Consider the following 21,564-nt stretch of genomic DNA (forward strand, 5'->3'; position numbering starts at 1 on the left):
AGAAGCTCATGTCAAACAATTCTTTATTTTTTTATGGTACAAATTAAAAGTGACAGATCTGAAGCTGTTAAGAAATACACAAAGTGCAGCTTAACTGACCATACAGATATTGCTCTAGATTAAGTACAGTTTTGTCAGTTTTATTTTTTAAAACACTAAGCAACCTGTGCAGATAAATCAGCTTTGGTTTCAATGTCAGAGCAAGTAAGGAGCTTTTAAATATCCAGTTTGGCTTCTTGGTCACAAGTCCATCATGTCAATATTTCGTCATGATGCTTTTTTCAAAACAACCCAGTCTGTTTTCCTGCCCTCCTTTCTGCTGCCTGCTCCAGGTGCAGAGAAAGCAGCTTTCTTTGCCATGTCTCATCAGTGACTCTGGTAACCAGTCTGGATCACAGCACGTAGGACAAAAAAAAAAAAAAAGAAATCACCTCCTTAACAACAAATAAACAAATTGTGCCTCACAGAATTTCAAGTTGAAGACAGGCAAATCACGTGACAAAAAGCTCATTACAAAATGTTATCCAAACAGATATTCCAGTCAAACCTTGAAATGAAAATCAATTTCCTTTTTCTCCATTTTTTTTTTAAACTTGATCATTAACTGGGTACAAGTAGAGTGCTGAGGTAAAACATTGATGAACAGTTTGTATTTCTTTTTTTTTTTTCTTAAAATAGGAACAGTTTAGTATTGCAAGATTGTCAGCAACGTTTAGCCATGTCTATACAATGTGCATATACCTACAAATATTGAGCTTTGGTCCAGCGTAGAGAAGATGAGCAAAGGCATTTTACAATTCTTTTTGGTTATAGCTTGAGTTCTTTGATACACCTCTACTTGTTTGCTTTTTTTTTTTTTCCCTAGCTCCTTTTGCTTTTCTGTTCTCTCTTTCTGTGGTGTGTGTGTGTGTGTGCATGTGTGTATGTGTGTGTGCGTATTGTGTGACTACAACATAAAGAAACCAAAAACCTTGCAATGCAATTAAAACTCTCAACTGTTCACAATGTTTTCTTTTTTTTTTGATTAAAAAAAAAAAAACCACAAACAAGTGTCAAGTATAACATCAGTCATTTTTTCTGTTTCATTAAACAATGAAGAAAATGAAGATGACAGTCATTTTAAAATACGTAAGAAAAATATTGAAGCTTGAAATACAATCACATATGCCTGAAGCGGCTTTTACTTTTGTTAGTGGCAACCTCATCCTTCAGTTCGTGGAAACCTAAAAGACACTTAAATGCTACTGGCATATGAAGTTGCTTACAAGTGGAAATAAGAGATGCAGTAACAAAATTAAGCAGTAGGTGTGGTCCCAAAGACTTACGAGTTACACAGTATAATTTATATTCCTAAGAATCTGTTCAGGCACCTTTTTATGCCTTGTAGCAAAAAAGTTATCTGTAAAAAATTAATATAAGAAGCATTACAACACCTTATAAATAATTTATAAAACAATACAAAATTATAAAACTATAAAAAAAATCACTGCACATGAATGGTTTTACGACTGTGGGATGAATATATTTCTTTTTTATTCCACTCTGGAAGATTATTTTATTTTATATTTTCACTGTCCTAGTTATACCCTCCCAATTATAGATCTCCGAACTGAGCAGGCCTTATGTAAGTGCTGCTGGCATATGTTTAAACATTTAGCATCCATCATATGTTATCTTGTTAACTTCTCTTCTTGGGGAGCTTTTCTTGATGGAATTTTGGAGCAGGTCCTAGGAGAATACAAAATCTGTTTAATCGATACATTTTTGGATTTCTGCGTTGTTAGTATTTGTGCAGTTTTTGAGGTGGCCAAATGGGTACCAGGATGTCATTGGCACTGAAGATCAAGTTAGCTGTGGTCCAATTAGCATCAGATCAGAGAAAGGGAAACAGCCTTACAAGCTTGTGTTGCATTGAGAGCTTTCTCTCAATGAATCAGGTGGTCCCCTGATTCCTGCATGAATTATCTAGGCAGGGGGCGTAGGGTGGGGACAGCTACACCATTGAATTGACTCCACCAGCACAGAGGTCAAACAGTAGAAGAAACTCAAACCCGTTACAGGGGAGGGGAGTATGTTAGGGGAAGAAGATGGCATTTCTAATCAGTTGGGCAACTTGAGGGTTTTTACTTTCAGAATTTACTTCTAGATAGTATTAATTATTAATTAATTATTCAGGAATATTTACACCTCAACAGTAGGGAAACTGACACTCTTCTTTGCCCACTTCTATAATGGAACACTTTTTGCCTCTCCCTGCGGAAAATATCAACTGCAGGTCCCAAGTGTTCATCTGCACTGCCATCCTCACGTCTTACCTTTCCCCTCTGACTTATTACGTTATTTTCTCCCACAGATCTTTGGAGCAGGTTATTTTGAAAAGTGGAATAATCCCCTACTTCTAGGTGTGAAGGCTACTCTGAAGTACTCGATAACCCACTTCTGTATTTTTCCTGTTAGTGGAGGCACTTCCTTGTTAAAACTTCCTGTCCCCTCAAGAACCCAGCCACAGTTCCCATTGTTTAATTCATCTGCCAACTCTCTGCTGCCTTTGTATATCCCCAAATAATTGCTCTTCCCCAACTCCTGGGAAAAAATCTACCATCGCTATTGGAATGAAAGTAGTAGCAGAAAAGATGGACTTTACAGGATGCTCAATGGCCTTTAACAGTCCGGTCATTCTCTTTCTCTCTCTCTTTTTGGCCTGTTTTTTTCATGTGTATATGGGTGTGTGCATGCTATGTGTGTATCTTGACTGAAATCTTGAGACATTTCTTTGGCTATCAGACTTCTGAGAGAAATTGATTTGCACAGAAGCATAACATAGATGTAAGTATTGAACCAAATGTGCAGCTTATGTTTATATTACAAAATTAGTTTTGGTCAGCTCTCCATGTACGTGGCCAACAGACTGAGAAAAATTCCAAGCTCTGGTGTGGACAGTGAGCACAATTACAGCTTATGCCAGTGTTGATAGTTCATTGAGCAAAGCCCTGGATATTTTGGAGTCTCTCCTGCATTTCACGGGGGTCTGGGTGGAAAGACACCATGCCCACTCTCTGGCCTTCTGGCAGACCCTGGTAGCCACATGCGGGAGAGACAGAGAGATGGAGGAAAGTGAGAAATTTTCTTTTCTCAAACCCACAGGTCATAGTGAGAAGAAAGAAACGGATGCTTTGGCACACGATCCAGGATGCCCCCCCCCCCCAAAACAAAGACAAAAACAAAACAAAACAAAACCCTCCCCCCAAATAAAAACCAATAGTGAGCCTTCCAGAATGGCTTCAACAACGGCGCCCACCCCACAGGTGGTGACGATAAATAGGAAAGATGGGAGAAATCAGGCTTGCTATTTTTCCGTTAAGTACAAATGTAAAATCTCAGAACACAACTTGACAGGCAGAGAAGAATAGACTCATGGTCGCGTTTGCAATGCAGTGTTTCTGACTTTGGTTAATAGGTTTCATAGTGAATCAGCGCTTAGAACCTGAAAGAATGCCGTCCATAGTCCCTCCTCCAGGTGGCAGGCTTGTATTCGCTTTGAACAGAGAAAAGTTTTCGTTTGTTTGTTGGTGGTGGTTTTTTTTTTTTTTTTTTTTTTGGTTTAGTTGTTTTTCTGTTTCCTTAAAATGTGTTCACATTTTCATAGTGTACAGAAAAAGAGTTTGTGGTTATTTGGTTTGCTTTAAATCCATTAAAAAACTGGCTTTGGGGAGACAGGTGGGGGGAGGGACCTATCCTCCCCGCCCCGACACCTGGAATGTGGTGTACTCCTTGTTTAAAAATTTTCAAAAAAATTCTTTTTTTTCTTTTTTGGAAAATCCCATGGAGGCGTATAAACCATCCTGTCCACTTGGTAATTTTCGTAGTCTTTTACTTACAAGGGTGATGACTGGGGCTATCTTAAAATTTATTTTCAATGTAATTTCTTTTTCTTTTTGTGGGGAGGGGGTGGTTATGGGATGAAGTCCCAAGGGTGGAGTTTAGTTTCCGTGGATTTTTTTTTTTTCTTTCTGATTTTGAGTGGGTGTCTCTTTAGGAATTTTCTTCCAGCGAGTCTGTTAAGGGCTCCAGAGGGACCGCCGTGGCTGGCTCGTGCTGCTTTAAGCGTTTAATCGTGTTCTTCAGGGCTTGCCTCTTATTGCAGAACCAAACTCTAACTACTTCCCGGTCATAGTTCAGCTTCTCGGCAATTTCGGTCATTTCCTGCCCAGAGGGGTGTGTGTTCTTCTCAAAGTGGGCATTGAGGATCTCAAGGGCCTGGGGCGTGAAGGAGGTGCGCCTCTTGCGCTTTTTGGACGGTTCACTCCCGATAAACTCGGTGAGGTTCTGCATACCTGCTCGATGGCGGGCCTCAGCCTCAGCCATCCACCGCTCAAGCACCGGCTTGATCTTCTGGGCACTTTTAGGAGTGATGTCCAGCTTTTCAAACCTGGCAGGATACAAAAGGCCAGGGTTCAGTTTGGCTGTCAGACTGCTAGCTATAGTGTTCTCTTGGGCTTCCTGTGGTAGGAAAAAGTGGCTTCTCAGGATGGTGTGTCTGGGGGGAGAATTGAGAAAGAACAGACTTACACGGAGTCCTCTGCCAGGGTGGGCCTTCTGCCTGCCTGCCTGCCTGCCTGCCTGCCTGACTGACTGGCAGAGCGAATTCACTCCAGATAAGCAGCCAGCTGCAAGGTAGCCCACCCCACTCAAGCCAGCGCCCGCCACCTGCATGCTTCATGCCCCCCACATGCAGCCCGCACACCCACATGAGGACCAGGTGAGCACGGGGTGGACACAGCACAACACAGCGGCCACCATGACAGAAACAAAAAACCACTCGTAGATCTTTTTCCTGAAAATGCTTGAGATCTGAGCTTTGCTTTGAATCCACCCAGCATCATTTCCCCCAAACTTCAGAATCCTTAAGGCAAAAATTAATGCCAGGAAGTGACATCAAAGACAAGAGCTGTCATGTTCTTTCGCTTAAAATGATTCTTTGTATGTTTTCCATTTGGTTTCCTTCAATCCCCCCCATGGACTTGGTGATAAAAAATGTTCTATCCATTCTAATCATCAGTGATGGCAACTGGGACACGCTTCTTTTATGATTCTTTTTTCATCTCTGTTTTGTGTCTCATTTTAATCTCTTTCTCTTCCCCCAAGCCCCCTCCCATCTCTGTCTCTCTCTGGTAACAAACAATTTTCACCATATGTAAGTTAACAACATGCTCCCTTTTCAGGTAAAACATAACCCCTTGTTACTCTACTGTTGGACACAAACAGCTGGACACATTGTAATTACTATGAACACCCCCCTACTCCCTGGAAGTGCTAGGGCCACCTCAGGCCTTTCAACACCGTCCAGTGTAATGGTGTACTTTTGCACCAGGGTATCAAGCTGTGTTTAATGTGCTATATCTGCAAACTGTACTTGAATGATATCATTTTCTGTAAATGAGGTCTTCTATATATCAATTGCCATCAGCAATTCTTTGCTACACTGACTTAAAAAAATATGAAGCATCTTGGACAAAATTATATACAGTGTTTTAAGAGGTCATCCTGGTATCAAATTCATACACACTCTCAATGAAATACAGTACTCAATCCTTTTATTTGTTTGTTTGTTTATTCTAATACTAAATGCACAACCCTCCAGGATGATAACTTTGTATCCATAGCATTCTCCTCTATCTTTTCGAGTCCAATGCTGTTGTAAAACAACCTTCTGACTGCAGAGTGCATCTTATTACAATTGACTGTTTTCATAGAGTGAAAATGAACCTGCTCTTGTCACAGCATGTTTTAGGAGGATGCTTGCAAAAGGACACAAAAGGATAGGCTTCCTTTATGTGCCTTAATCTTATTTTTTGGCATCCCATTTTAGATATCTTATGTTGTGATAAGCAGCACCAATAGAATCAAATTTTAGTGTGATTCCTGTAGCATTCCCTTCCACATATAGATCAAGAAGTTGTTTATTTAAAAAAACTCCCAAATTTTGGCTGGTCAAAGAGGAAAGAAGCACATTTTGCTTCCACTATAAAATGAACTAATTATTTATTATCATTTAATGAGCTGCTCACTGTGGCAGGCTCTGCTAAAGTACTCATTGTTGTGTTCATTTGCCACATACCACACTTTACCATCATTTGCTGCAAAACTCCCAAAGGTAAAGTCTTGATAGTATGATAACAGACTTTACAGCACTGTGGTGTGGGGGGTAGAGGTTGTGATAAGGATGTCCAGTTTACTGATGGTGTGTTTTCCTCTGTGTCTCTGATGTGGGGGCATTTGTCAAAGCCTTAGGGAGTTCCTGCAGCTAATAAGGGGAGGCTGACACTAGAGCGTGTGCAGATGCAGAGTCCTCCCCACACTCAAAATTAACTGGAGTTGTCCCATTGTCAGATCTCAGTCTCTTTCAAGACTTCCATTTTTTTTCCCCCCCTTGGTAGTTAGCTCCCAAAACGACCCTGTTGAAACACTAGGAGCTAGAAAAGGGCCCCAAAGTCCCCATCTGCCATTTTCTCTTAAACAGTGTATACCCGCCAAGTCACCTTTTCATTTCAGCCATAGTATTTTTGGCTCCAAAAGAGATTTTAGAAATCAACATATTTGATTGGGAATGCTCAAGAAACACTATGTGTGTTAGTGAAAATCTTACACAGCACTTCAACCACGAAAAGAAAATTGCATTTTGGGACTAAAAATAAGCCAAAGAGGACTTTAGCAACAATAGCACATGGGCAACAACTTCAAAACCTGTGGCAGCCTTTATCACCAGCCTGTCGAGATGAAACAAAATTAATGTTTCCCAACAGGGAGCAACAGTATTCATATCATTTGATGTTGCTTGTTAGTGTTGATGCTTTGGTACATGTTGTTTGGAATAACATATACAAGCCTGGAAACAAATTTCCCAGCAGTAGTAGCCTTGTATAGACTGAATAAAGGTTATTTTCTACAGGGAGGTATCTTATAAGAAAAAACAGTAGGGGAGACCATAGAAGTGAGAGGATCCTATGGTGCTTTTTGTATTTAACAACAATCAATGGGTTTTATGGAAAATCATTGAGCAAAATGTGAGCTGCAAGCTACTACCCCATACTGATGTTATTTATAACCTTAGTCTTAAACTGCGGGAAAAGTACACTTCGGTCCTTTGGGGAATACATTAAAAGTATAAAGAGCAGATAAAAAGACAGCATTTCATGGATCACCAAGAACAAAATCCACTTAAATGAGTTTAGAGTTGGTTTCTTGGCTTTTCCTGATGGAGGAGGACTCATAAGACATTGCCCAAGAGGAAAAAGCTCTTATTGAAGTGCCTTTGTTACCTCATGCATAAACATAGGATTAGTGCAACACACACATGCATGCACGGGGTCCGCTTCTGGCGGCTTGACCCAGATCAACTCGAACACAACCAAGGCTGGCTTCTGTCATTTATGTATTTAATTTGGGGAGGGAGTGGGCTAGGTTAGGCCAAATTCGCACTATGCTTTTCTGAGCTATGTAAAGCAGCTGCTTCTTCCTAAAAATATGCTTTTAAAGTTGTGTCTGGTGAGACGAGTTAGAAAAATCCTTCATGGTCACAAGATGGTTCTTTTTTTTTTTTTAAGGTGTGTTTTCTTAGCAAATCTAGAGAGCCATTCCGAAGCAGAAATGGTGAGAGTATTAACACCATATGGGACTGGCAGCTTTACAACATCAGTCCACAGACAGGAAACGGAATCTCAGCTGTGTAGGGTGGTGGGTCCTGAAGGAAGCCTCTGGCCCCGGGGAGGTGGGGGGAGGTGGTGGGGCGACGGGAGATGTATTTCCAATGAAACCACCTTGGAAGTTTTTTGTGAGTTGATGGGCATTATTAAGCCAGCCCCCTAAATCTGCTTTAGCAACTTCACTTCCATCAACATCACCGATCCCAACACATAGCTACCCCAAACTTCGTTCCCACACTCTACCCTTCCAGCTTTGCCCACCCGAAGAAGAAAAGCTGAGCCGAGAGGACAAACGAGGCCCGGGCCGGCTGGGAGAGGTTAGAGCATGCGGGCACGGGTTACCTGCAGATGGCCGACTGGCTGTACGCGGGGCCCTCTGTGGCACTGAGGGCCTGGCCCACCTGAGTCTGGGTCAGGCCGAGGGACAGGCGCCGGATTTTAAAAGCTTTGGCAAATTCTCGGATCTCCTCCAGATTAACCCCATCCACCTCACCCGCAGCCGTTTGAGGATCTGTGGAGATGTTTTTAAAAACAGGATCAATACATCAACGCACATCCGAGTACTGTGTGTTCAAGACGGCTGATGAGAAAGTGGCTCAGTTTATAATAGCAGAGCGGTGGGGAAGCCACATGGCAGAAGGTTCTTTGTCTCCCTGGAGTGGAGCTCAAGCCCCTATCCTCAACTCATTTCCACCTGCACCAATCATCCTTTGAGATAGCTCTGTCCCAGATGAAAACCACAGTGAACCCACCCTGCCACTTCTACAATACAAGAGTGAGTTCCTTAGAGCCTAGCAGATATTACCAGTGCCGGGGGTGGAGGTGGTAGGGGCGGGGGTGGGGGGACACACCAGTTATTGGGGAGTGCAACTCCATTTTGCCCATAAATAAGTTCAGATATCATGCAAAAATAGAAAGATGAAAAATTTCTATTTGATATGTCTTAACTGGATTGTTCAGTGCTAAAAATTGCCCTTGAAAAAAAATAGTATTTTGTATTTCCCTTATCCTGATCAATGCTGCAGCCAGGCTAACAGATGCCTAATTTCTTGTGTTCACATTAGCCCCTAAGAAGAGCATACTTATGAAGCTGTGGGAATAACGCTGTCCCTCGCCCCTCCCCCGCTGCCCCATAGCAATTTACTGACACAGATGTCTTTGTCCCCTGAAAGGGCACATAATAAAAAATGCCCACCGCAGGAAGGCTCCTTTGGTGCCAGATAACGCAGTCAATTTAGGACTTATCAAGGGAAATGACACAACAGCTGGAGAATGAAGCTCTCCCCCGACCGCCCCACTCACAGCTACTGATCCCTGGATAAATGAAAGCGTACACCAAGCTGGAGACAGCATGAATTGGGGATGGTGGAAGATTTCAAAGTGCAGCTCCATCCTGCCTGGAGCGAAGCCATTCTCCCTGCAAGCTGACTCTATTGTTCTTCACCTCTCCCCTGGACTTAGGTGAAAAGTTTTTCTTTTCCTTTTTCTGCACAATCACCCACCAGTTTCAGTCCATTCCAGGACTTGTCTAAGGAACTGGGGTGGACTCTATCAGCCTTCTGGGTTTAGGGTTATAGAAACTACTATTATCATGAAAAGAAACAAACATTTGTGCCCCCAGGGTCAATTTTTCAAGAATCTTGAAATAAAGATGTTAACATCTGTGGGGGGCTTGGAGCTTCCTGTATAGGTTCTCACATTACAGGGCAAATGGAATCTGTCAGTAAAATCAGTTGTGAAGGTGTTGCACTGTACCTTATCTTCTCATTAAAAACAAAGTCCTGTAGAATTTTCACATGTCACTAAGCATGATTTCATGGAAGAAAGATGTGTGAAAAGTGGTATAATCACTGCCTTTAGTCTCTAAATATTTCTACTTTTTTCTTTATGCTTTGTTTCTTTGGTTTGATTTTGGGTATGCAGCTTGTAAGATCTCAGTTCCCTGACCAGGGATTGAACCCTGGCGTAGATAGAGTCCTAACCATTGAACTGCCAGGGAATTCCCTCTAAGTATTTTTTAAGTGACTCCTGGGAATCCTAATAAGTGGAGAGAAGGAGTAAGAGAAAGAGAAGAGGCAGGTCCAGCCTCTATGGAGTTTGCTGTCTACAGGGGGTTGGGGCTCAACATCATGAATGAGAAATGGAGGAAAATACCAGGTTGCCTAGAGTGAAGAACTAGTAGTGTGGCACCCACACAGAAATTTTAAGAGAAGGGAGAGGTGACAGGAAAGAGGATTCATCTCGGTTTTACCCAGTGGGCAGCTTTCAGAGAATATTCTGGTCCATAGGAGCAGGGTGCAGACAGGCATGGGTGTGGGGAGGAGCCGAGCACTGTGGGGGCCTGCAGGGAGCTTGGTAGGGGCAGGGAGAGCTTGTGTTGTGAGTGGTGAATATTTCAGTTTAGAATAAAGAGAATCTATGTCCGTGGACAGGGCAGAAGATGACTATAAAACTGATTGACTGTTGAGATTAATTATAATCCCGCTTTTTCTCTCCCAACTGACCCAGAGGCCTGGCATCACTTGGCTAATGAAGACATGTTTAGGCTGTACCTGGTGAGGGCTGCCCTGTGGATCTTAATTCCCACCCGCAGTGTACCTGGAGCAGCTGGGAGGATTTGCTAAGGATTCTGGCAAGTCCCATCAATGCTCATAGCAGTTTAGAACCTCTGCTGGGTTTCTTCCTTTAAAAATTCCTAGAGCAGGAGTTGCAAATAAACATCTTGCAAAGAAAACTTAGCTTTTTGAGTGTGTACAATTTGGGGGAATTACTTGACAACATGAAAAACTGGGAGATTTCGAAAGAAAAATTTAGATTTGTCATTTTCTTCTTTGAAATGTTAGATGTGGTCCACGAGGTCCACACTTACACTTGGGTACAATCAGTCAGCTGCCTCTGCTTCAGGCTGCCCATTCAGCTTCTCTGCATCCTTACCTCCAGGCTTCCTCGGACCTTCTGCCTTGCCGAGCCAGTCTTGTGACCCTGCCTTTAGAGCATGCATTCCCAAGGGGGTGGAAGTTGGTTCTGAGGTGGCAGTGGGGAAGATGGAAAAGTCTTAGGTAGCACAATTGTTGCACTCCCGCAAAGGGCTGAGGTACGTGAACAGAGCCAGTGTGTGGCATACCTGTGGTGGTAACATTTCACTGAAGAAGGGGGCCAGCTAGGACAGAAAAGTCTAAACGAGCTCCTTGTGGAGGGAGGAGGCAATAGTAAACTGACAGTCGAGAAGCCCTGGTGTAGAATGGAGATGGACGCTTGGTACAGAACAGCACAGGGGCACGGGGAGATGGGGCTTAGCCTCTTTCCAAGACAGAAGGAAGGGGAACTGGTGGCTTTGCAAGTATGAGCAGTGGGGGTTCAAAGCTGAGGATGAAGAAATGGAAGCTGGACGCTTTCCTGTAACAGCATGGCTTTAGGACAGTGGTTTTCTTTCTTTCTTTTTAAATTTATTTGGCTGGTCTGAGTCTTCGTTGTGGCATGTGGGATCTAGGTCCCCGACCAGGGATCAAACCTGGGGCCTCCTGCATTGGGAGTGCAGAGTCTTAGCTACTGGATCACCAGGGAAGTCCCCAGGACAGTGGTTTTCTTAACTCAGGAGGTCTAGAAATCACCCGTTAAGACGTGGGACATGCATTTTTAACAGGTACCACAGGCGACTCTGATGCAGAGGACCTACTGACCCCAGGGTCAGAAGGTTTCTCTGTAGTTGTGGTCAGTCTGAGTCTGAATGTGGCATCCACTGCATGGCTCCACTTGACACTTAACCATCATTATTCACCAGGTTCCACTTCACAGAGATCTCTACCACCTTGTAAGATGATGGGCCAGGAAGACTACTCAGTAGGTGCCCCATCCTTGCCTCCACTCCCGGCTCCACCATTCATAGCAAGTGACAGATGTCTGGGAGTCAGTGGCCTGGGTGGCCAGTGGAGTTTGGAGTTGAGGGGAGAGTTTTTCTCTGATCAAAGCTAGGTAGGGAAGTAAATTTGTTGCCTTACATTAGCCCTATCTCTAGACCAACAGGAAGCAAGAGAGTTAATCTGGAAGGATTTCTGGGGTTGACTCTAGTCCCAGGGTCCACCTGAGTTGGCAGCGCAGTACCAGGCAGGTTTATGATTTCAGATGCAATTTTGTGCAAGATGCTTCCAGCTTATGTCTTCCTTGCCTTTATTGTTTATCTCCTTACTAGTTCCCTGAGACCAGCCATGAAATCCATGTGTGTGATTGTGCAGGTTGCTCTTGACCAGATAGCTGAGAATAATCAGGATTGAAAAGAAAGCGATGACCTCTTACTTGCTTGCACTGACCAGTTGTGTGTATTATCTAAAAAGCTCAGAGAGGTGGGTGCCTGGCCCCCTGAGTCCACAGACTTCTGTGAGACCCCAAACAAACATTCATCAAATCTTCCTCGTCTCACCCATTTCCCACTCTTGTCTTTTTCCTGGTTCTACTAAGAGAGCTGATAAGATAGGAATTATGGTGAAATTGAAACAGGGTGATGGTCTATTGGACAAAGGCCCGGGGAGGGAAAATCAGTATTTCATTGTTTGTGCAGTTTGTTGATTGCTGGAGATGAGCTGCTTGGCTTTCTTTGTATTATTGTTCTCATCCATAAAAATCAGGTGGCAAATGTATTACGATGGTTTCATTCCATGGATCCCAAGACCTGTGCAAGATAGTGTTTTGCATGGATGAATATTAGTTTTACTCTGATTGCAACATGTGGGGCTTGTCTTCCCACATTGGGAGAATGCGTTAGATGGTGTCCATAACATGTTTTGAATTAATAAAAAAACTAATGCAATTTTTTTTTTGGTTCCAAAGTTTCTGTCTTAAGTGCTTGAGGTTTTCTCTGCACTGTTGGACTGTTGGACAGTTCCCCTTCATTAATGGTTATATGCTTTTCTGTTTGAAGAGAGGAAACGAGAGATAAATGGTGAATGGTGAACGGAAGCTTCCCTGGAAGGTCACTGTAGCTCTCAGTCTGGCCCAGAGGTTGACAGTCCACCCTGGGATCAGGCAGTCTGGCTTTCCTTTCTCCATCGTGTCATTCCTTCTCTTGGCTCTGCAGAGGTTGGGTTAATTCTAAGGATGAATCTCAGGCCTCCTTGACAGGGACTTCAGAGGGAACCCTCAGGTCCTCCCAGAAGTGAACCCAGAACCTTGAATCCAGCTCCAGGGAAACCCAGCTTGGTATTTCTCTGCATTGGGAAGGAGGTGTGAATGCATCTATTATAGAAGTTTGCTCCAGATTAAGTCGGCCCAATACATTGGATTGGCCAGAAAGTTCAGGTTTTTTGTTACATCTTAATGGAAAAACCTGAATGAACTTTTTGGCCTGCTCAGTGTTAAATAGAGTCAGAAAGAAAAGACTTCCAGGCTTCGCCCTGAATCTGAGCCTTGCTAAAGGAGCCAAAAGATCAGCCTATGTAGGGACTGGCTCATCTGGAGACTTATATTACACTGGCATTGAATGTTGGCAGCAACACTTAAGTATAATGATGACATTTCCCAAATCTGGAATGTATGGGCTGAACAATAAAAGATTTTCATGGGAGCTAAATGCAAAGTGTGTGAAAACAAACCTGTTCTGTAGAATCGGACTGCTTGGTCACTGAGACCATACTGAACTGAGTGCTCAGGGTGGGCCAGGACTGTTATTTTGTTTAATTTTCAAAATTTAGCTCCTTCCAACTGTTCCCCTGGACATCAGTATAAGGGGTTGCTAAAAGGGTCCAACAGTTTCATTCCACCCACACGCCCCTTCTACACTCTCTGCTTGTGGGATTGTTACAGAAAAAACACATATCTAATATAAAGAAGGTGCCAAGTCTGAATTCACTGTCTTCTAAATATCCATCTGCTTTTTAGTGCTACTCTCACAGCAAAAAATGGGCATATTTACCAAATATTTCTGAGACATAAGAAACCATTTGGGAATTTGCAATGTAATTTGGGAGAACAGCCTGCTTACAATGTGGTGACTTTATTGAGCTGTAGAAAATGGTGTGAAATTGATCAAGTGAATCGGGGGCCCCACTGTGCTGTAGCTATCACCAGGCATCTTTTTTCTTTCTTTTTTTTTTAGTTTGTTAGTTTTGGGATCCTTAAGCATGCAAACTTCAAAAAGGAGAGTCCACAAAGGAACCAGAGTTGTTTTATGGCATCCAGAACTACCATATTGCTACTTCTGTGTAGCAGGAAAAGTTCGTTTTCAAAGCAGATACAGTTCAGCCTTCAGTGTGAATGGTATAAATGACAGTCTTTTTTTGTGTTGTTGTTTTTAAAAAATTTCTTAGCACCAGGCATCTTTAGGTTCACTTTATAGTTTTTTTTTTTTTTTTAATATTAACTCTCAGTCCTTTTGCTATCTGAGAATTGAGTTACAGGCCAAACCAAACCCAGAAAAGCCTGTTTTTTTTTTTTTGTCCTGAAAAGCCAAACCAACCCCAGAAAAGAACACAAAAGTCCCATGTCTACTTGTTTTTGAAAAGCACTGTGTAAATCTTAAGTTAGTTTGGGACTTTGTCATTTGTTTGACTCTTCTAGACTTTCCAAAAGCTCTGCTTATGGAACCTGTAGCTGCCCCTGGTGCCTGCGGAGACTGGGCAAGGTTTGACACAGGGCAGGCTGTGCAGTGCTGTGAACAAAATGCAGATGTTTTAAGGAGTGTGCATCCCTGGGTTGGGAAGATCCTCTGGAGGAGGGCATGGCAACCCACTCCAGTATTCTTGCCTAGAGAATGGCATAGACAGAGGAGCGTGGCAGGCTACAGTCCGTAGGTTTAGAGAGTTGGACGAAACTGAAGCGACTTAACACGCGCATTTCTGTTCAGCCTTATTCTGCACATAATAGATGGAGGGTGCGTGTTAAGTTGCCTCAGTCATGTCTAACTCCTTGCGACCCTACGGAATATAGCTTGCCACACTCCTCTGTCCGTAGGATTCTCTAGGCAAGAATACTGGAGTGGGTTGCCATGCTCTCCTCTGGGGCATCTTCCCAGGCCAGGGATCGAACCCGAGTCTCCTGTGTCTCCTGCATTGGCAGGTGGGTTCTTTACTACTAGGGCAACTTGGGAAGCCTGGCATGCATGCATGCTTGGTATTAACTCTGTATTTTTCCTCCTGGAGTAGGGCAGGTTATGGATGCCCCACCCATTCCCATTCATCTGAAGCAATGGCAGGTTGCCCAGCATCAGGCTGCGTTGACCATGACTTCGGAAGGTTCACTAACCAAGGTTTTGACTGTAGCTTCAAATCCAGTTTGACCTGGTTCAAACTATGGCCTTGGCTTAGTGGAGGGATTTGTTGACCCATTAACCATCCAACTTAATTGAAGGATTATTTATTTCAGATGTCCTTCTGTTCTGTTTCAGCCTCCAAAACTGAGATCACTATCTACTGTACTGCCATAGACCTTATTCATGTGGACCATAGCATTTATTTCCTTTTGTTGTAACTGTATTTCTTTGCTATCAGTTCATGACCTTCCCCCCCAGAGCAGGGACCACATCTTGCTTATTTTTTCTTTCTTCGTTTTTATTCTTGTGCTCACATGTATGTGGTGCTCAAAAAGTAAGTTGTTTTTTTTTTTTTCCACATTAAAAATTTTTAAGTTGACATCCTCTGACTAAAACACGTTTTCCCTCTTATAATTTAACCTGTATATAACAATTACATCTGAAATATAAGGTTGGGTCTCCCCACATTAGCCTATCTGCAAAGTTGGCAAAGTTTAATTTTAGACAAAAGTAATTTTAAATGCATATTGCATGCTTGAATATACATTTCAAAATATGAAAGTTGTCTAGGTTTCTCTTCATATTGGCTCGGAGAAAAATCCTGTGCTTTAATTATAAGATATGGGTTCAGGCATTTAACAATTACTTGAAGAATATTTAGGTGATTTGATGTATTTTATCATTCAAATTGCACTGGGTAAAATTTATATGAAAGCATCCTGTCTTTTTGAGGCAGCAGTGGTGTGTAGACTGTGTATGACCCATTGCATCTGACTGCCTGGGTTATCATCTTGGCTTTGTCACCCAGAGATTTGTCATAGAGCGTCAAGGTCTCTCAACTAAGACTGAATCTGGCCTCTCTGACATAAGATGGGTTGTATTTTGCAGGATCTATTTGATGCCAGCATCAGTATCTGAAAATGATAATTTATATTACTTTTTGTGAGTATTCAAATAGGTAAAATATTGAAAGTGCTTTGAAAACTCTACAAGTGAAGTCTTTTTTTTTGTTGTTGTTGTTGCCACACCACACAGCAAGTGGGGTCTTAGTTCCCTGGCCAGCGGTTAAACCTGTACCCCTTGCAGTGGAAGCATGGAATCTAAACCATTAGACTGCCATGGAAGTCCACAAATGAAATCTTAAACAGAAGTCTGCTGGGGAATAATCAGTATCAGAAGATGTTCCATGTATTTTTTATTCTATATTGGGTTTATGCTCAAAATGCTCAACATGCTCAAAATCTGTAGCAGTCGTAAGCCCAGCAATGGGTTTGTGTAAAGTCCAAACCCTGGTAGGTATAGTCCTGGACCTTCTCGTATCTCCCAGAGAAGGTACCTCATTCAGGCTTTGCATATGAGTTTGGAGTTTCTTGCCTCAAATGCCTGAGGTAAAGGAGTCTCTTTTTCCCAGTTTTTAATATTTCCTCTCAAGGACATAGACTATGGTTCACTCATTATACTCATAGAATGTCCCACTGGCCTCTGTGTAAATGAAATTTCATTTGGTCCATTAAGTAGCTCTGTAACTGATTTCTGAAAAAGGCTAATCCTTCTCTGTGCAGCTAGAGACAAATGGCAAGACAGAATCGAGTGCCATCCATACATATATGCATGCGTATGTATATATGTACATGTATATTTTTTGGGGGGGCTTGCTTGTGTGTGTGAGGGAGACATGGCAACCCTCCATTTTGCCTTGCATCTCTAGACTTGGCCCATGATGTGGAGAATCTCTACTATTCCTGTTTTAACAGGTCACTCATGACACTTGACCAAACACAGATGCTTACATATGTCCTTGTTTGGTGCCACAGATGCCTCTGCAGTGCTGTAGCCCTTTAAACCTGTAGCTGTTGGGTTTTTGGTGCCTGGAGAATTATAATTCATGCACTATTCTGTGATTTTATATACAGGTAAAAAATGTACTAAAGGTGAACAACTAACATTAAATTAGATCATTGTCACATTCATCTCAACATGTTTCTATTTGCATCTGATACATACGCCGTCTTCCCCTAGGGCCACTTAACATTTCTAAAATACGTCTACATGGCCTGCTCAGGGAAGCAGATCTGCAGGCTCACATTATTTTATGAATGGTTGTTCAGAGGTTTCTCATCAGATTCCAGCCCATGCAGCTTCCCCCTTGAGCCACTGGGGGCAGCTCGTGGTGCACACACCACCCGCCCATAGGCACACTTTCTTTTATTTCTTCTGACACCTACAAATAGAATGGCAGGGACTTCAAACACACAGAAAAGCAGCTTGACCTGCCGGCTGAGTGCCTGTTGTTGGTTATTTCAGTTCTGAGCTATGTGGCTCACGCCCTGAAAGCTGATCAGTTTCTTGCTTCTGAAGTGGCCAGACTGACTCAGCGCCATCAGAAGGCATCTTGGGGTGGAAACAGCCCCTCCATGCATTCATTGATGGGGTGTGGAGGTGTCTGCTTCCCCAGTGAACCATTGGCCCTGGGCATGGACCTCATCCCAATATTGACCTACCAGTGCCAGGAAACTTCTCTTCTGTTTGAAAGATCAGAGGGAGAAGGAGGGAGGAAGGGATAGGAGGGATGAGAGAGAGAGAGAGAGAGAGAGAGAGAGAGAGAGGCATTGCAATTAGGCAACAAGAAGGCCACCATGATTTAACCAAGCCAGAAAGGATACTTACTGCTGACTAACTGGCCCACGCTCAAAGCTGAAGAAGAGGAGGATGAGGAGGAAGAGGAGGAAGCCTGCCGGACGGGGCTTTGAGACATGGATGCTTGGCTGTGAGCCAGGTGCAGAAGACTGCTTTGGGAGGCTGCTTGACCCACTGACGTCTGGGAGGGTTGGTGGAGCTACGCAGAGGGATGTAAAAAAATACACAAAGGCATGAAAAATTAGGAGGAAAATGCCAGGGAATAGAAGTTTATCAGGGCTGAATAATTTTATTTCTAAGAATATATACTTCTCTGAAATAATGCACTCCCTGCACAACAGGCTGGGTTTTGTTTTCTTTCTTTCTTTTGTGTATATTATGTGGCTCCTGCCTCGACAGGCATTTTATTAGTATTTCTAAATATATTAATTCCCTACTTGGCTTGCTGAAGCATCTAGTTTTCTACATTTCTTGACCGCCACATGTGATTGGACTCTTTCTGCCTGTTCACGCAATTCTAAGGTGCTTGACAGGCTTCTCGAGTACGTATAGATAAAATATAACACCTGCCATCAACTTAGACCGCAAGACTCAAAATCTCAAGAGTGGGTTGTGCCCAATCATTTTGTCTTATGTAACTGGTGTTTTAAGGAAAGTTCCAATTTAGGCTGAGTGTGTATGGGAACTTCCTGCTCTCTCAAACCAGAGTCTGGGTGTATTACTGTGGAACTGGGAAAAAAATTTTAAGATCCTATTGAAATTAAGAGAGAAATGGGGGCAGTCAGGACAAATGTATCGATTGATATTTGTCCCTCTTAGTTGTCACTTTCTTACACTGTGCCAGCACTTTGTTTGGCACTATCATGCCCTCTCATTTAAAACTCTGACATCAGCCTGTGGAGTGGGTATTATTCTGACCCCTCTTTTACCACCAGGGAAGCTGAGGCACAGAGAGTTTAAAGGATTGGGCGTCTTCCTTCGGCAGGTGTGGAGGAGTTGGTCTCCAGACCTAGGAAGTCTGATCCTTGGGCTTGAGCTCCTAGCCACAGTGTCACAGTCAGAATTCACTTCGAGTCTTGTGTGCCATAAGGAAGGTGGTCCTTGTAGTCATGACTTCTTTCCAGGTTATCAAAGTGCTATTGTTCTGGGAGGTGAGAACCTCGACTCAAGGGAGGAGGGAGAGAGAAAAGGAGGACAGTCACAGGATCTGGGTCCACCTGGACACTTGGGAGGGGTCTCTCTCCATCCGTGTGTTGACCCTCTAGGAAGCTGGTGCGATGACGGCCCTAGGCCTGGCACAAGGGCACCAGTAGCCTCAGCAGTGGCCACTTTTGTTGATTAGACAGAGATTAGACAGAGTACTTTCCAGAGTGCTTTCATGTCCATCATCACAGCTCCCAGAGGTGTAGGAAGGTTTTCAAAAAAGGTTTTTAATAAAAGGAAGTCAGGCTGGGAGTGGAATCAGGCCAGGCCCTGAACTTTGGTGAAAAGAGAGCCAATTACAAAACGGGCACTGATCTTTGACCACCTCCTCAGGATCTAAGAGTCAGCCTGGAGATTTCAACTTCACATTTGTCTATGCTTTCCCAGTGCGTGTGTGTTCATTTTTTTTAATTCAACTTTATCAAGATATAATTTACACATAATAAAATATATACATTTTATGCATACAGTGTGATGAATTTTGTCAAATGTATACATCTGTGAAACCACCACATTATCAAGATATAGAACCTTCTTATCATTCTATAAAGTTCCCTAATTGCCTTTGTAATCAATTTTCCAACTCCTGGGTCCAGACAGGGACTTTGCTGCTTTCTGCCACATGTACCCGTTTGGCATAATTCTAAAACTGGAATTGTATGGTATGTAGTCTTTCTGCATTTGACTTCTTTTGCTCAGATACTGTTTTTGAGATTTACCCAGTTTTGTTGGATATATCAGTAAATCATTTTTTTTAATTGCTGAGAAATATGTATAGTATTGTTATATATCTGTATGCATGTCTATGTCAAAGATTGTCCATGCATTTATCTGTTGATGGACATTTGGGTTATTTTCGGTGTGGGGCTATGACGAAGAAAGCTGTTATAAACACTTATGGACAAATCTTTGTGTATCCCTGTGTTTTCATTTCTTATATGTAAATACCTAGGAATGGAACTGTGGAAATGACTAAGTCATACCTTAAGTGCACATTTACCTTTTAAAGAAACTACTAGACTGATTTCCAAAGTGGTTGGAGCCTTTGATATGCTCACCAGCTATTATAAGAATTCCAGTTGCTGTGTAGCATCACCAACACCTGTGACTGACAGTCTTTTTAATTCCCTAAAGTGTTTTTAACCATCAATTAACATTCTACTTTCAAACAATTGTTAATCATGTGCTACTTTGGAAATGTGTTTAGGGACCTATTTCCCTTCCCATCCCACCCTCTCCCCGCCCCCGACCCCGTGGTAATGCTTTTGCTTTCCAGATTCACAGGCTAGCTCTACACAGCAGATATAGCTGGCACGATTATGGGAAGTAAGTGACTCTCCCAAGACCATGAGTCTGCCTTAGAATCTGGGCTCTCGCCCCATAGTTCAGGGCTCTTTCCAGGATGCCAGGCTGTCCTGTTCCACAATTTCCTGCAATTACATCTCAAAAGAACATCCTCACTGTTACTCCACTGTGCTAAGATTGTGAAGTAAGGTAGTTGTAATTGATATGGAACTCAAATTAATATGCAACAAGCATCTGCCTAAAGTAATTAGCCAATCTGCTGAGCACATAATCAACAATTGAATCCAGTAAATTTTATTCTGTAGGAACACACACTGAAGATTAAATCTATGTTTAATTTGCTTAATAAAATGTGATGGATATTTGCATGTCAGTCTACCCCTTGTAACCTATTGAGTTGTCCTTCTAAATATTGTTACTTGACAAAAGCTTTCACAGTTTTGAGTTATTGAATCATGAGCTACTCTTTGGTTTTACCATTTCATCAATATTTTATTGGCCCTGGGCGTGGCAAAGTACCATCAAGGAACTGGATAAGACAATAATCAATTTAAATTTCTTTTTCTCATATACAACTCAGTAAAGAAAAATTACTAGGCTTCAGTCTCACTTAGAAGTCTACACAAGAGAAGGAATTCTAGAGGAAAACAAAATAGCTCTATTGAGAGTTTGTTCTATGTCTACACAGTCAAAGAAAGAGATGAATCTAAGATAACTAAGAATCTAGGAAAGATGTATTTTGTCCAAAGGAAATAAACACTTTTTTCAGAACACTGGGGCCCTACTACCTTCTAGCATTCAACCAAACAGTTCAGAATAACATAAAAATTCTAAAAGATTCTTAGTTGAGTACAGCTACTATGGAAAACAGTGTGGAGATTCCTTAAAAAACTAGAAATAGAACTGCCATATGACCCAGCAATCCCACTTCTGGGCATACACACTGAGGAAACCAGATCTGAAAGAGACATGTGTACCCCAATGTTCATCGCAGCACTGTTTATAATAGCCAGGACATGGAAGCAACCTAGATGCCCATCAGCAGACGAATGGATAAGGAAGCTGTGGGACATATACACCATGGAATATTACTCAGCCGTTAAAAAGAATTCATCTGAATCAGTTCTAATGAGATGGATGAAACTGGAGCCCATTATACAGAGTGAAGTAAGCCAGAAAGATAAAGAACATTACAGCATACTAACACATATATATGGAATTTAGAAAGATGGTAATGATAACCCTATATGCAAAACAGAAAAAGAGACACAGATGTACAGAACAGATTTCTGGACTCTGTGGGAGAAGGCGAGGGTGGGATGTTTCGAGAGAACAGCATGTATATTATCTATGGTGAAACAGACCACCGGCCCAGGTGGGATGCATGAGACAGGTGCTCGGGCCAGGTGCACTGGGAGGACCCAGGGGAACCGGGTGAGGGGGGAGGTGGGAGGGGGGATCGGGATGGGGAATACA

At 42.6% G+C, this 21,564-nt stretch overlaps 1 protein-coding gene across 1 annotated transcript in view; it reads right to left on the reverse strand.

Annotated features, from left to right (window-relative positions):
• Window positions 1–4,032: 4,032 nt before the first annotated feature.
• The window catches only part of POU6F2 (POU class 6 homeobox 2), a 492,326-nt gene continuing 474,794 nt past the window's right edge, over window positions 4,033–21,564 (reverse strand). The window contains exons 8-10 of the mRNA XM_061166383.1: window positions 17,611–17,779; window positions 8,046–8,214; window positions 4,033–4,537 (exon numbers count right to left, since the gene is read on the reverse strand). Coding sequence (XP_061022366.1) covers window positions 4,033–4,537; window positions 8,046–8,214; window positions 17,611–17,779 — 843 coding nt within the window. The remainder of the gene's footprint in view (window positions 4,538–8,045; window positions 8,215–17,610; window positions 17,780–21,564) is intronic.

This window comes from Dama dama, chromosome 18 (assembly GCF_033118175.1).
Source record: "Dama dama isolate Ldn47 chromosome 18, ASM3311817v1, whole genome shotgun sequence".
Taxonomy (NCBI): Eukaryota; Metazoa; Chordata; class Mammalia; order Artiodactyla; family Cervidae; genus Dama; species Dama dama.